This window comes from Accipiter gentilis, chromosome 9 (genome assembly GCF_929443795.1).
Source record: "Accipiter gentilis chromosome 9, bAccGen1.1, whole genome shotgun sequence".
Taxonomy (NCBI): domain Eukaryota; kingdom Metazoa; phylum Chordata; class Aves; order Accipitriformes; family Accipitridae; genus Astur; species Astur gentilis.
Window position 1 is genome coordinate 24,587,832 of NC_064888.1, and position 16,562 is coordinate 24,604,393.

At 41.4% G+C, this 16,562-nt stretch overlaps 1 protein-coding gene across 1 annotated transcript; it reads right to left on the reverse strand.

Moving 5' to 3' along the window:
- Positions 1-2,037: 2,037 nt before the first annotated feature.
- LIPA (lipase A, lysosomal acid type) lies at positions 2,038-16,560 on the reverse strand. Its single transcript, XM_049810836.1, has 9 exons — positions 16,362-16,560; positions 14,404-14,524; positions 10,087-10,285; positions 9,588-9,697; positions 8,814-8,950; positions 7,207-7,353; positions 5,924-5,995; positions 4,776-4,847; positions 2,038-4,010 (listed from the first exon to the last, which is right to left on the reverse strand). Exons 1-9 carry the CDS (start codon positions 16,464-16,466, stop codon positions 3,777-3,779), a joined length of 1,197 nt encoding a protein of 398 aa, XP_049666793.1. The 5' UTR covers positions 16,467-16,560; the 3' UTR covers positions 2,038-3,776.
- Between the last annotated feature and the right edge of the window lie 2 nt (positions 16,561-16,562).

A 16,562-nucleotide genomic window follows, 5' to 3' on the forward strand; every position in this document is an offset into this window, starting at 1 on the left:
CATTCAGTACGCACCACTAACACAGACACACTCTACCATCCTTAGGCCTTCTGCATCAAATGAACAGTGTGAATATACTTGCAGATGACTATAAAAAAAAGCCTTTTCAACTTCCAAGCAAAACACGTGGACAAAACCACATGTCTTTGTGTCTGTGTAAGCCCTCATATGCCCGATTGTGTTGTACATCTCTAAGTAAAAGCCCTGGCTCGTGCATTCACTTCAGATGCACGCAGGTCTGTGAGTCTGGCAATCCATCAGCTGAACAGGGACTACTTTCTTCCGGCTTTCTAGCATAGTTTGATCATGTCACTAAATGCTGAGACTAAGACAGCAGAACGTGTCTGATGCCCTCTGTTATGCTGGTACACTTTTATATTATCCAGAGCTGACGTTCAGCCAACCTTCAACATCGTATAAACACGCACCTATAACACAAAGATGTCTATTAAACAGGCACTAAGATCTGCTTTGAAAAACGTACCATTCATCACTGCTCATTCTTATTAGACCAACCTTCTTGCTCTTCTGCTCTGTGTTCAGGGGCTTATTTTGCACATTTCTTCCCACTGACACCTCTCCAAGTTTGTGTCACACAGTGCTTGTAAATTTAACAAGCCAGGGAGAGCAAGCACAGCAGCACACAATTCCCATAGACATTCCTGCTCCAGCGAAGCAGAGAAGCTCCATCCATAATGGCTTTTGTGTTAAGCTTCCGCTATTCTGGCCTTGTTTCCAGGCACACAGGGGTTTCATCAGCTGACAAAGCTGGCAACACATAGGATTTAACACACCCTCCTATCTTGACTGCACATCTACTGTATTCAGAACGTACAGAAAGGTACGGCCCGAGTATATTTATTATTGAAGATGACAAAGGTCAAAAACTGGGTCAAATGGACCACAGCAGAGATTAGTTTCCTGCCTTACTAGGTGGTTGAATGCTACGTATGAGATTACCAGACAGTCTGTTAAGCAATCCAATTACCCAGGGTTTAAGAATGTGACACAAGAAGCTTTCCACCATGTCAGTGGTTTGAAAGGAGCCTCACCTGAAGGCTTAGAAAATGACTCTGTCTCGTGAGCAGTTCTTTACAATTGGTACAAGTCTCAGGGAAGTCCCCCAAAACAACACGAATGGCCTTGTAGTCTTAGGAAAAGCCTCTTTCAGGACAAAACTAAAACAGAAGCTCACTTGGCTGTTTTACTTTCATATGAGTGGATCGAGAGCAGCCCTGCGGAGAAGGACTTAGGGGTGTTGGTTGACAAGAAACGTAACATGACCTGGCAATGTGTGTTTGCAACCCAGAAAGCCAACTGTATCCTGGGCTGCATCAAAAGAAGCATGACCAGCAGGTCGAGGGAGGCGATTCTGCCCCTCTGCTCCACTCTGGTGAGACCCCACCTGGAGTACTGTGTTCAGCTTTGGGGGCCCCAACATAAGAAGGACACGCACCTGTTGGAGTGAGTCCAGAGGAGGGCCATGAGGATGATCAGAGGGCTGGAGCACCTTTCCTATGAAGACAGGCTGAGACAGTTGGGTTTGTTCAGCCTGGAGAAAAGAAGGCTCCGGGGAGACCTTATAGCAGCCTTCCAGTACCTAAAAGGGGCCTACAGGAAAGCCGGAGAGGTACTAGTAGTGATAGGGGATGTAATAATAGGACAAGGGGTAGTGGCTTTAAACTGAAAGAGGGTAGATGTAGGTTAGATATTAGGAAGGAATTCTTCCCTGTGAGGGTGGTGAGGCCCTGGAACAGGTTGCCCAGAGAGGCTCTGTGGATGCCCCCTCCCTGGAAGTGTTCAAGGCCAGGCTGGATGGGGCTTTGAGCAACCTGGTCTAGTGGAAGGTGTCCCTGCCCGTGGCAGGGGGGTTGGAACTAGATGATCTTTAAGGTCCCTTCCAACCCAAACCATTCTATGATTGTACTTGTTCTATGGATTAATAGCTGTAAAAAACAGACTCAGCTTTCTGGATTCTGTCCCAAAGATTCACATGTATTCATGAAACAACAAGAAGTGAAACACAACACATTGCTCCAAACTCCAAGCAAGTCTCATGTTTATTGAAGTACTCAAGTTTAATAAACATGATGCACATGGCTCTTGCTGTATCACATACCCTCACAACTGCTAAGTTACCCATTGTGGATTCCTACAGAAACTTCCTTTCAGCACAGCAAGGTGAAGCAAGTATGGTTGCTACAAATATAAAGCAAACTTAAGAGGTCCTGCTAGGAATCACAACTGAAATATCATGAACAACTTTTTCCTTAAACAAAGCCTGAGGATTCCGTAAGTCTGAATTAGGAATAAAAAAACCCAAATAAACAAACCCTAATTTACAACTAATGCATATTTTTGCGTCTTTGTCTTACAAAAAAAAGTTTGCTTCAGCTTAAAATGCACTATTTTCTATGCCATGTAGAAAAGGCTTTTTACCCTGTTGGGATTACTGACAAAAGTCTGGGTTGAATCCAACCATGGCACAGAAATTATCATCTGGACTGAGGCAACTGACTCTAGACATTGTTCATACATCTACATTTGGCATGGAACTTTTGTGCAATTCAGAGGAGCCAAAGTCCTCTGCACGGTCAATGGAAAGAGCAAGGCACCTATACTGCAGACAATTACAGCTCTAAAGTCAGACCCCTGAAAGAGACGTGAATTCTCTCCCCCCATTAAATGGGGTCTTAGCCCCATTTTGAAGTAGAAACTGAGACAAATGGAAACTGCCGTTAATATTGCCAGGCTTCGCCAGGGTATTGTACAGTTCCTGAGCACAATGGTGGCAAGCACCACATAAGCAGCTAAGAAAAAAACAGATCTTCAAAGCAGCAGATGATTAAGGGGAAAAGTCCATGCAAATTAAGTCACTCAAGCTATAGAATTAATGCTTTGGCTCTTCCCTCACCAGTAGTATACTGGGGGAGCTTGTTTTCTAGTGGTCAGTGCAAAGAAAACAAAACATGAGTACGTTATATCATTCTCCTTGAAAGCCATAACCCATTGACAAAGCTAACTGAAAGTGGTATTTCTTTTAACTGCTTCTCTTGTCCCAGGAATCTGCAAGGACAAATAACAATCCCCATCCATAGCTGGTACATGAAACATGAAAGGCTTCAGGGACACTGTTAAATCAAGAAAAATGCAGCAATGAATCAGTGCCAAAATAGATTTCAACTGACAGTGGTGATCTTCTCTGGCTTCATGACAAATCTTCTGGACAATATTGAAAAAGAAAGTCACCTGATGTAGCTAGCTTGTATGTGATGGCTAAAACAATAACACAGCAAAAAAAGTCACTAAGTGCTTTTTAAAGTACCAGCACCAAATGGGTCACTGCAGTACAAGGAGTACCTCTGAAAGGTACTCAGTAGTGGCAACACACCGAGAAATGGCAGTGTTTTATGCACAGTGAAATACTTACTGTTTTAATCGTCAAGCACCTGAGGTGCTGAATGGACTAACTTGTCTTTCAGACACGTCACTAAATTTATACGCACGTGACATACTCCTTTTGTGCAACGTAACACTGCTGGTTTTTGAATACCATGCCACTGTGTGCAAAATCAGCAGGATACAATGAGGATTTCTGTGAGAGAGAGAAATAATTAATACTGAGAAAAACAAACCAAATCTGAATCCAGTTCAGTAGTCATTGCTGGCATTTTAAAAATGCATCATAATAAACAATGTATCATTATTGCCAGAAAAGCATATGTTCCAAAAAGACGAATTCCTGGTGAACTAATACTCTGACATACCATGCCGGTTTAGAGATACTTCCTAATCATGTTAATTATTTCATTATACATGCGGTAAGGTGCATCAAGGCCCCAGATGAAATCCAAATGTTCCCATTCTGGAATGTTTTTGTGGTAAACCAAGTTTGTGATCTGAGTGAGTAGCATAGCAACATCCTTTGGGTCTGCCAGCCAGTCCTGTCCACCAGTCCACACCGCAGTTGGTACAGTCATCTCTTTTATTTTGTAGAAAGGGGGAGTAGACTGAGGAGGGGGAAAGTGAAAACAAAAACATTAGAAAGAACAAGTCTTCAGTGTGATACTACACTGCAGTGTAACATACTAGCAAGTGCAAGAAAAATGTGTCAAGATTCTCATTTTCTCTTCCTTTCTTGGGCAGCTAGAGATGGAGATGGAGTCCTGACTCAACAGAAAATGTAACTCCAAGAGTCCTACAATATTATAGCACGCGTAGCCATAAAGATGTGGTTTGAGGAGTTTACAAGACAGTCTCAGAGAATGCATCCCATTTGAGTTATTTCTAAACCCTAATCAAATACTAAAAGTGATTGCCACTCTGAAAGTACGATACTGCAAACTTTCCCAGCCACTAAAGTGGCAAAGTATTTTTAGTATTGCACACAGCAATTTAGAAACAAACATGCATGGAGATTAAACAGGCTGAAGATAAGCGATACGCATGAATTGAGAGTCTATGTGTTATCATGAGAAGTACAGTGGGATGTCATGATCTAGGCAGGCAAGACCACCCTCAAGAAACTGTGCCATCACAACTTTGTATCCAAGCGTGGGCTCCATACTGACTTAGGAGTACCTCAGACCTCCATAGTCCTGCCTTTTTTTCTTTTTTTTTTTTCTTTTTTCTTTTGAAAAGGCAGATCTCCAGTTGGTTACTGGGCAAAACTAGCAGCTCTTTAGCACGCAGCGTAAACACAGCACCCAGAGAAGTGCCCAAGAACTTTTTTTGTGACACTCAAGAATTATAACGTATCCATAAAAGACGTCTACCTGGTTGTAGTGAGCCATATTTGCAGCCTTGCTTCCCCAGTCATAAGCTTTGAGTTCCCCAGTCTTCACAGCCTAGAAATAAATAAAAATTCACACATACAAAGAAGAACTGCAAGACTTCTATTTCAGGAATAAAAAAGTATAGGTCACCTGGAGAATCGGCAAAGGCAACTGACACAAGAAACAGTGAAATGCCAAGTATTAACTTGTGTTAAGAACAAGTGTCACTGCTTTGCCCAGTGTCACAGGAGAGGGAAACATTAACATTCAATACCATTAGACTTTGTCCCTTAAGATTTCATGGTCTTTCATAGCAATGGTAGGAAAGATTAAGGAAAACAGTTCAGTGCATCCAAAGCCAGGATGTGCCAGCTCCATGCTTACTTCTGAAATATTTACCTTGCTGTCTAAATGTATATGAACACAGCATGGAGTTTTTTTAGAAAGTCTACTCTGTATGATTTAATTATTATTTTTCGGAAACGGAAGTCTATATAACAGGGATCTGGGAAAAAAAAAACTCTTCACAAAATTCTTCCCGAGCCAACACTTGAACAGCTATTTACAGCAAAACACACTGCTTCTGAATAGATGACCAAGATGACCAGTTACAAGATCACAAGTAGCACTGACTGCTGCTTCCATGGCAAATGTCTTCTTGTATTTGTCAACCTGCTGAGCAAGCTTCAGGCACAATAGCACCACAGGCATGAAATCGTGCACTGAGGTGAAATTCAAAATACACTAGTAAAATAGAAAATCAAGCCAAGCAGAACAGAACAGAAAGCCTACTGCTTTTCACTGGCTAAAAATATAACTTGTAATCAAAACTGGGTTTGCTGAAAGGGGAGCAAATACTTGTTACAGCATCTCTGAGTTAAGTTATTCCATTGTATTCTTTGTTGACCTGAAGTACTTACAGTTAGCCTATCTTCAAAGAAATAGGGGAGAGGGGTGAGCCACCATAAGTCTGTATCATCAAAGCAGCTGCAGTGAACAGCTGCCGTTCTGACAATTGGCAGTTCCAGAATTTCGGTTGGGTTATGTTACATATATATTTTGGCATCTTATTTCATTTAAATATCAGAGACATCAATATTCTACAAACAAGCTAGAGTCACAGACATTTTATATTCTGGAAACTCTACCTGGCTCCAGTGGATCATGTTTTGTACAGATGTCCCTGCAGGGCAGTGTGTTGAATACACATCCACTCGGCTCTGCAACAAGATAATCAATGTGGTTTACTCCTCACAGTGCAACCGTGCAACCATTACTGCTTGTTAAACAACTAACAGAAAATTTTCCATTCCTCTTAAAACTGTTATAAACAAAAGTTAACTAGAGCCATATATACAGAAGAGGTAAAAGGTTCAAATGTTTTGGGGATTACTTAAAATTAACCACAGAACTTTAAAGCCGAACTTTAAACCTGGTAATGATATCCACTCAGCATTTTTTATATATTCAGAATATCTTTTAAAAAGTGCTAGTATTGTAAGAATTGGGAGCACATTAACTAATATTTAGATGGACTTCCAGAGAAACCTTGCGTTACTCTACAGCTAAACTAGTAACTGTCAATCCAAACTGATTCAGAACTTCATATACTTTGAGTTTAGAAGTACAAAATATGCAGGCAAACTTAAATCCTGGCAGAAAAAAAAAAAAACAATCAACCACCAATAAAACCATGAAAACTGTATGTGCTGGCAAGAAAAATCAAAACCCACACTTTCACCTTGATATAAAATACAAAAAATGCACATTTTTGCACACAGAATGGTGAAAAAAATTAATGCTAATTGTATCTCACTCCAATAAAAAAAATCCTCAGCCTTCATCTACCTGTGGGTAAACTGACAACAGGTTCTACTTATTTCAGGGATTTAGAAACACTTTAAGAAGCATTATGAAAAAAGGCAGTCTCACGCCAGTTGCTGTTAACTAGCTTTTAGATAACAAAACAAGTCCTATGAACACGTCCTTTCGAACTAGAACCACAGATGAAGCCATCAGCAGAGTCAGAAATTGGTCCCAGCAAAAATAACTGCACACATCCACCGAGAGACCAGAAAACTTCAACAGTTCTCTTGAAAATGGTTGAAAACTGTATCTTTATTCTTCACTTCCTTGCAAAAAGAATTAAATACTTGCATCATCATATTAATTCACTTCTTACCCACTTCTCCCAACAGATCTAAAATAATGTATTTTAGCTTTCCAGTAACACTTTAAAAGGTTTATTCTATCCATCCAAACTGGGCAACTACATCTATACCAAGGACAGATATTCATCCAAACTCAGTATGATGAAGGCAGCATTATTTTTTTTCTAATTACATGTAAAGGACAATCACTACAGCGATACACAGTCAATACTGTGTTAGAATTCACAATAACTCAGCTAGTAAAAGTCACCAAAACATACCATATTCAAGTTCCTCTCATTAAAACCACACAGAAGAAAGAATATGTTGCCGCAAAGGTCATCAAGTATTCTGTGTGTGCAAACATGGGTAGCAAGCCACTTCAGCAAAGAATTCTGAGGGAGGAATTGTTTCTTTCCAAACATGTCCTACAAAATAACACACACATAGGACAAACATAATTGCATAGAATGACCTGGATTTAGTTTTTACACTACAATATTCTTGAGGTAATTTTTTCCATTTGCGCTGGTGGCAGGTGTGCCATATGAAAATTATTTATCTCCTTATCAACCTCGTTTATAGTCCAACAGGATGGTCATGGTTAGTGCTTCTGCTACCAGTGATGCAGTCCACTACCCTCACAAAAAGTATGTGGGAAGTGGGACCATCGTTAAAGAATTCCAAACCTCACCTCAAATTCTAATCAGTTTTAAATTCAGTATTTTATAGGAGTACTACACAGCTTCTTGTCATCAGAGTTGTTTAAGGTTAAAATATTTTAGAGCTACATCTGCTAATGTTAAATGGCTTTGTACTTGCAACTTCCTCTCTTCAAACCACGTAAGAAAAACAAGCAGCATGAGCTGGGGTGGACACTTCCTCCTGATGACTATTTTTAAAATGGCCAAGGATTCGAAAATGGCCCACTGAGCACTTCCTTAAAGAGTGACACAGCTCTTTAAAGATACAACTGACACATGGGTTTGTGGCTGTCATGTACTTCTGCACTCCAGGTTTTTTGCAAGTCACCATGAGAATCAAGTTCCTCAGCACAACCCGAACATCTGCAAAGGGCACTGATCAGCTACTATCCTTATTAGAAAAAGTTCATTACACAAGGAACAGGAGACCACAATTGTTAGTATCACTTTTACATATCTGACTTTTGAGCAGGAAACTAACAATGCAAACAGCTGTGCATTAAATCTGTACAAGGTACCTTAGAGAAGGGTTTATCTCACAGAACAAACAGCTCTGGGAATCTCCGCGGGTGGTGGAAAGAAAAGTGATCGTTAAAAATGACACATGGCAAGCAGAGTGTTCACGATGTCTGACTTCAGGCACTTAGTGCAGCCTGCCAGTCTGCCTACATTCCCTTTGATGTTAATGGTGAAAGGGAAACTCCTCCACAGGATGATTCACAGCATCTAAATAAAGCTGCTGCTCTTCACCACCCTCTGAGGGATCCTCTTCTAATACTAAATGGTTAATTGTGAAACAAATCTGTTAAAGTTCATGACGATTCAAAAGTATTCCATATAAAGCTATCATATGACTGTTCTAAAACAGGCCAACTATCTAATTAATCATGTGATTTCTGTAGCGTAAATTCTAGAAACATGTAAATGGAAAAACATAAATTTATTCCATCTCAAGTTGTAATTGTAAAATACTACTTTAAACTGATGCAAATTGTCTCATTAGACAGCAGTAAAGCCAGAGAAGCCACTGCTTACTTCCATAGCATTATTATGGAAAAACTGGCCCAGTATTCTTCTCAAACACGGTAATCTAATCACAGCTACTAACATTCTTTCCTATGCTGTTTTCAACTAGAAAAGGGGACACCTGGTTTGGCTTAAAACATTTAAACTCAAATACAAACCTTGAGTAGCAGGTCAGGAAACACTCCCAATTTTGCCAGAGGACTAGTGGCAAACTTGACTGTAGCTACTGGTGCCAAGGCAAAGAACATTTTGATTTTCTTAGCCAGCCGGGGCAAAGTTGAAAAAGCAATGAAAGCTGTAAATAATATGAGAATAATTAACAAACCTCACTGACGCAAGTTAGATGAGAATTTTCCCTGGCAGTGATTCTATAAAATCTAAGATACGTTACGTGTTCACAAGTATTTTTAGATTAATAGTTTCATTGTTGTCTCTAGGATCAGTTTAGATATTTTAAATTAAGCTAGTTACTATGGAACACAAATTAAGAGGCAAATCAGAAGGATTTGTTTTCTTCTGAAAAACAAGTTCATGCTAACTCACTCAATACTCTTCCAGCTCTTTCTATCTGCAGGTCTAAAAGCACCTGAGCCAGGCCTTACCTACAGCAAAATATTCTGGAAGTGGGAATCTTTATTCTACATGTCTGATGATTCTAATTTTATTATGCACAGTTCATCAATTTATTTTAATAGAAACTGTACTGGTGGCTACCAGTCACTTCAATTCATCATTTCAATAGCTTCCCACTTTAAGGAAACACTGAAAGGTTAAGTCTTTTTTTTGTAATGTTGATGAATATTCCAGGAAGCAGCTAAAACCCAGAAGGAGTAGATTTCAAAAGCCCTAGTTTTTCATCATTAAACCATATATGTGGAACTTGGTATCATTTCAAACACAACATATTCTAACAAATGCATCTCTTCACATACCCATTGTGGTGCCCTGTGAATGGCCAATGTAAAATACTTGTTCCTGGCCAGTCTTCTTCAAAATAAAGTCCACTGAGGCTGGAATGTCATACTTGGCCATTTCATCAAAGCTACAAAGCAAAGATAAAAAGTCAGTTGTGCAAGTAAAGTTATCAGTGTGGAACAGCTGCACAGAGCTTTACTGCATTGCAGATCAGTTGTCTGGACATAAAGAAAAGCTTCCTTCGGATGAAGCAGAACACTCTGGTGACTGAGTCTTCACACCAAGCACTGGTGAAAGCAATTAACATTCTGCTCGCCACGTATGAAGGCTGTGTCAAGATGCTATACGGACCATAAAACTCCCCTTTACTGCCCCTACGTATGTGATAGCACAGGTAACCAGAACAAAAGCATCTTGTACATTCACAATGTGACTGAGCTGAGATGATGGGCAAAGAGATGAAGAGAAGCCTGCTCACAAACAGCGTGTGTAGTTTCTCTAGCAAGATGAGGATACCTGAAAACCCAGAATTCTTCTTGCTTCACTGTGAAGTGTGTATGTTTCCTGGACCAGGTATTCCCTCTGCTGTTTCCCAGCCATACATCATAGCCAGCGTCTGCCAGCATAAAGCCAAGGCTGTTGTAATCCAAGTTAGTGATCCAATTGCTGGCATCTGCAAGCAAACCATGCTGCAGAAACACAGCAGGCCTTGGACCTGAAAAATAAAGCACTTAACATAGCTTCCTGTTCATCTGGAATTGAATGCCCAAGAATAATACAAGTAAGTTACTGAAAGTCTGCTTTAGATTTGCACTTTGAATATTTAATCTACTTGACTTAATCTACTAAAATTAGCAATTTGTATAATACTCATAGTGCCATGAAAACCCACATTTTCACAAAAAGCTACCTTTTATTATTAAGAATTTTAAACTAGCAACTTGTTAGTTTCCTAACTAGAGCAAAAGACTCCTTGAAGTTCAAAACAGACAGCAAATGTGCAATAAGCAAACATGAGAAAAGCAGGAGCTACAAGAAAAATGCAGGTAGCCCTTAAAACTGTTTCAGGCTCACAAATACTCAGCGAAGTGGCCCAAACACAGAGGCAACTAAACTACTTATTACCCTTGCCCTGTCCCTAAATCTGGGGAAGGCATTCCCATAGACGTGCTACCGAGATCTTTGTTTTCCAGTTAAGACAATGCCAAACTAGGGTGCTGAGCTGTGGAAATCTCTGGAAGTGGTGGTACTGACTTTGTCTCTACGTAACTTCCTTCCATTACCAAAGCTCTGGCAGAACCTGAAGAGCAGTAGCCAACAAGGGAATCTAAGTTTCAAAGGACTTTCTCCCCTTGGCTTAAATAGTTAACCACAGTCACGACCCAGGTGGAATTTAGGAAGCCTCCCTCCTGACTTCCTCATCCTTAAAAAGGGAAACGACACCTTTATGTGGAATGCAGATTAGAAAACTGAAGGTTCCTGCTTATACACAAAGAAAATAAATTAACGTACAAGCCTTGAGGAGGAACATGACCTTCAGAAAATTCAGGGCCTGTCTCTGGATCACACAGTAGCACAGGTGTTTTGGGGTGGGGTTTTTCTGCTTTAATAACTGAAATCTGATAACATGGTAACTCTAGCTCAATGCCAGAGATTACTCAGGAATCTACCTTCTCCAATAACACATCATTCTATTACAATACTAACTCACCCAATATACTTCCTCCACTGATCATTTAGACTTGGATCTTTCAGCAGAAACAGCCAATTCACAACTGTTTCAGTCACCTACATGCTCCATTCCGGGTCGTGTCTATAAATGTTTGCTGTGAGTTCCAAAATCCAAATTAGCAATATTCCTCCCTCCTGGGAACCTTTATACCTGTGATGAGGAACCTTTTCAGTGCCGGCTTTTCCCATTTTGTTAAAAAAAACGTGTTGTGGCATGCTGTGCCTGCAACCAGAGCAAATCTCCAGCAGTGCCAAACTGGCACTGGAGACAGTACAGTTCAACTCAGCTGTTTACTCCTCTGCAGTAACACTTCATTGCCTTATGAACAGCATGAAGGATTTTCAAGCCTAACATTAAATTTGTTTTCAGTAATGTTCACTTTTAGCTTTGATACCTTCTGCCTGATGTCAAATATAGAAAATCATGTGGTGGATTCAAAAGTCCTGTTTTAAATTAGGTTAGTTAATCATTTACAACTTCAACAATTTTCATAATACCTAGAGAAGCAGCCAAGATCATTCTGATGTTTTCTATTCTTCCTGATTAATGGTGCCTCACCTGGAACACCAATTCTGATCCTTTCTATTCTCTCTGATTGATGATGTGTCCCTCTTGGCAGGAAAACAAACCATTGACCCGATACAGAGCAACTTAGCAGTCTAAGCGAGGAGGCGATACCTCCCCAAACAACCACCAAAGACCACCAGAGACTCCTGCGCATGCGGAGAAGGCATTTGATGTACCATGCATCACGCATATGCATTAGGTAGTTTGAATATATACACTAGGTAGGAGTAGTTTAATAAATTAGATGCAATTGTTACTGTATAAAAGGGACACAACTGATGAATCTGGTGTGCTTGATTTGTGGAAAGTCCACCGAGTACCCTGTGCAGAATAAAGCAATCTCCCTCCTGAGATTTGTCTATTGCACAGCGGGTAACAAATCCCTTTTAGGACAACGTTCCCTTTTACTAAACTCAGATCAGCCAGGTTCTGGTTTTTTTGAAGAACAGGCTCTCCTCAAGCTGCTACTTGCATGTTTCATAACATAGGAAGGGGAAAACTGTTTATGTTTTATGCTTTAATTCTGTTCTCCTATTAGCCTCCAATTTCTGTCAGTTCCTTTTTCTCTTTACCAAGCAGTCACCAGATCTGCACATGAATTGCACAATCATATCACAAACTGACTTGGACAATAATAATTTTGTATCACCTCTGATCCTAAAAAACCCAGAAGGGGAATAAGAAAGGCAGATCCTTAAACTACACTTTCCGCTATGGAACTTTTTGTTTTCTTCACTGCATCCCCAAGAAGCTGAAGACAGACTTACTTCCATGCCCTTCTTACCCATGCTATGCAGCTGGTTTAGATTTTTAGTTAATACTAAACCCAAAAATCATTGATGTTTTGCTTTTAGGTTCTCTGGACATTTTCTCTTTTTTTTTTTTTCAGCTGAAGAAATGTAGGTTTTGTTCCAAAACATCATGTGATACGTAATTCCAAGGGATCCTATTCACATTATGCAGGTATTGCAAAAGAAGAGTTATGGCATATATACGCTAAGTCAGCAGTAAGACATCATTGGTATCTTTCTGAGAAAAGATACCAAGTCTATAAAAACTTAAGATCAACATGAACTTTGAAATCTTCATTCTTCTAGGAGATCATACTTCCCCAAATGTGCTCAGTAATCCTTGTTTTTAAAATTAAAGCAGTCTGCAAAACATGAACTTGGGGTCTAGGGTGTGGCAAGGGGAATGTGGAGAATTCCCACAGGTCAGGAAACTTCTGTTTGCTTATGTCATCGATGAAGGATTTGACAAAATCAACAGGTACAAAGGCAGCCTGTCTTTTTTTCCTGTGGGCTTCTCTGAAATTCCTAAGTACAAAGACACCTGCCAGGTTTGACTGGCCTTGTCCACACACTGATCTTTACACAGCCACCTTGCGAGAGACAACGGACAGTGCAAACATCCTAACTCATACAAAACCAATAGATAAGGTCAAGAAGACTGTTGCTTGGCCTTTGGCAGAGAAGAGGGTTTTTCCACAGGTCTTGTTCACACTCAAGGCTATAGAACAATCACTGATTTATTTTGTGAGTTCTATGTTTTCAGCTCTCATCCTGGTGGTTTTTTTTAGTCCAAACTGTTCTGAGGCAGTCCTTAGAATACTTACAGCTTCTATGTGAACAGGCTGCTGTTGAATGCATGCAGTTGTCTGTAGGATCTTTTATAAGGGGTGGCAACAAGACTGATACCAAATTCAGCCATTGCTCTTCAAATACACTGTTAATTCCATACGCAGTGTACGAGGATAGCAAGTCAAAGGCTACATGCCTCTCCTCTTCTACATACATTTGACTCATATTTAAAGCATTCCATCATTCAGTCCTTGTAAAAACCTTTGCCCGTATCACTCCCTTACGTTTCAGCTTACATTGACCCTACATCTCCTCTCCCCCACCTCCTCACCTGTATACCCACTGCATCCCTTCCATGGTTTTATACCAGCTTTCACAGTAATTCTTACAGCTTGTAACAGTGCTCTGGTGGTATACACCAGTGCTCCTCCAAGTCCCCCATCAAATCACATCCATAAAGCAACCTGGTCTGGGCCGACTGTTGTCAACTACCTGTTACATGTCCTAATTTGCAATATATTTTTAAATGTACTGTACTCAAGATGTTCTGAAGGAATTTTGCACTGTTTTACTTATTTAAGCAGCTGTGTTAAATATGACACCCCAGTAGTATGCAGTGTTGGTTGGGCTTGTAACTTACTGCAAAGGGAGCTTCAGAGAGGCTAAAATTAACAAACAAATTTTTATTTTATGCAGAAATCAGGCAGCAATTATTTTGTGAACATTCTAGTGGGAACTCTTGTTGTTTAGTTATATTTCACCAAAAGAGGCATGTGAACTGTGCCTACTTCTGAAAATGGTCAGGCATTTTTAACAAACTTATTTGTTTATATGTTTGACTGCATAGGACATTTAGTCTGCAATCTTTTTCTGGATTATTACAGGAACAAAAGTTTTATAAATCAGAGAACTTTCTCATGACTTCCCATTTTTCCGAGCAGACATAAATCCTACCTTTGCTTCTCTCATGGCCTTTTCTTCCATAAGGAATTCTGTTAACGGAAAGGATATACCCATCTTCTGTTGTCACTTCATACTCCTCACTAGGGTATCCCCTGAAGGTAATAATTTGACTCTGAAGAAAGAAAAGAAACCGCCTTGGAGTCAGACTGCCAGCCTCCTCAGTTCATTAACATGTGCAAAATACTCAGGGTTCCTTCCAAAGATGGCGATGTGAAGCTAAAGGATGCAGTAGGAATGTGCCATACCACCCACCTATTCAATGTACACAGGTTTTCTTAGGAGACTTATCCCAGTACAGAGTCAGGGACTAGCCAGAGCACAGACCTTATCCCGGGAATTTGGGCAGACTCGCTAGCCTGTCCCCATCCACTGTCATATTAGTTACTCACACGCTGCTTACAGTGAAAAAGGAGACTGAAGTGTTGAAAAGGAGATTATGATAAGAGGGCAAAACACCGAGACATGGATTTGGGAGACAAAAATTGAAACTGCTCTCAAGGAAAGCAGTATCTTTCAGTAACAAACAAGTGAGGACAGCAAAAAGCCACTGGCATCACAGCAGCATATGGAAGAAGAGAGGACTCCATCTCTCCTGAAGGGAAACATTTCAGATTTATATCTGAACTTAGTAAGCCGAGTTCTCTTATACAGAGGACACAATCGTGTTTAGGCAATGTGCTGAAATGAACCACAAACGCAGCAGCCTTAAAACACTAAGGGCACACTCTTCACATGTGCGAGCTGCCGGCATTGCCACACCTCTGCTCGTCGTTTCATGTGCCACTTCTTACTCACCTTTCTCCTCAAACCTTATGTCTGTTTCAGAGCTTTTAAGTGACTTTGCTGACAAGCCAAGCAAGAAAGTAACAATAAAAAACCCCACACTCGTTTAACACTATGATTTCATTAATAGGTTTATCTCCCACCTCCTAAGTCTTGGGCTTTATGTTATTTTCATTTGATGCAACTCCATTAGGACAGAGAACTTGCTATTTAATTGGGTTTATGACACCAACCGTGCCCTGAGAAAATGTAAAAATGCAAGGCATGACTGGCATTTTACTCTTAGGCTGCTGGGCAAGGAAGAGAAGGAGCATTTAATTAAACGTGCTATTTCTTTTAAATATATCTTTAATCATCCACAGTGACATTAACATTCCAAAATTATTTTAAGGCTAAATTCCATTCAAATGCTATTAGCTTTAGACTAAATTACTATTTTCAGTTCTCAAAATGATATTTAGGTGATACTGAGGACTCAAGAACTTCTTTTCTTATAGACCTTACGCATTTCGAGCCTGAAGTATCTTCTCGACCATGTGAAAAAATGGCACAGTTTAGATGGGGCAGAGGAAAGAGCAACTAATACCAGTTACTAACAGCAAGTATTTCCTGGAGCTGGCTATTGCAGCAGAAGGAGAATAAAGTTCAGAGAGTCAGTGCTAGATGGGGAGAAAAGCAGTTGTGGGTCAGAACGCGGGAGCGTGGTGCTGGCAGCACAAGTACGCTTCATCAACATGCGCTTTGCTAGCAGTTAAGAACGAGAGCGTCCCGACTCTAGCAAAAACCACAGGTCTGGATCAGAAAACATGCGAGAGAAAGATCCGCCACAGGCAACAGGGGGGCAAAGAGGACCTGGAAGGCGGAGAAGAGGAAGACGAGGTGTAAGCAGAGGGTGTAAGCAGCAGCAGCAGCAGCAGCAGCAGCAGGCTGACCGCCGACCAGTGGCTGAAGCCTCCCGCGGCTCCTCACCGCGGCTGCTGAGGGCGGCAGGCAGCGGGCTTGCGCCCGCGGAGCCGCGAAGGGGCCGCCCGCCGCCCGGACCCCCCGGCCCGCTCCGCTCCGCTCCGCTCCGCTCCTCTCCTCGCCCCGCTACAACCCCGCGGCCGCAGCCGGTGACAGGTCTCGGGCACTTCTCCCTCCCCGCCGCGCCCCGCCCCGCCACTCACGATGTTCATGTTCGTTTCGGGGTCCACATTTCTCCTCCCTGCGGCGAGCGCGCCCGAGCCGGCGACGCTCTGCAGGAGGAACGCGGCGACCACCAGGCCCCGCATGCTGGCCCCGCGGGAGGGAGGCGGCAGGTCCCCAGGCTCGTCTGCTGCCTCCGCCGGGCGCGCAGACCGCTACGGGGCCGCGTCACGGGGGCGGGG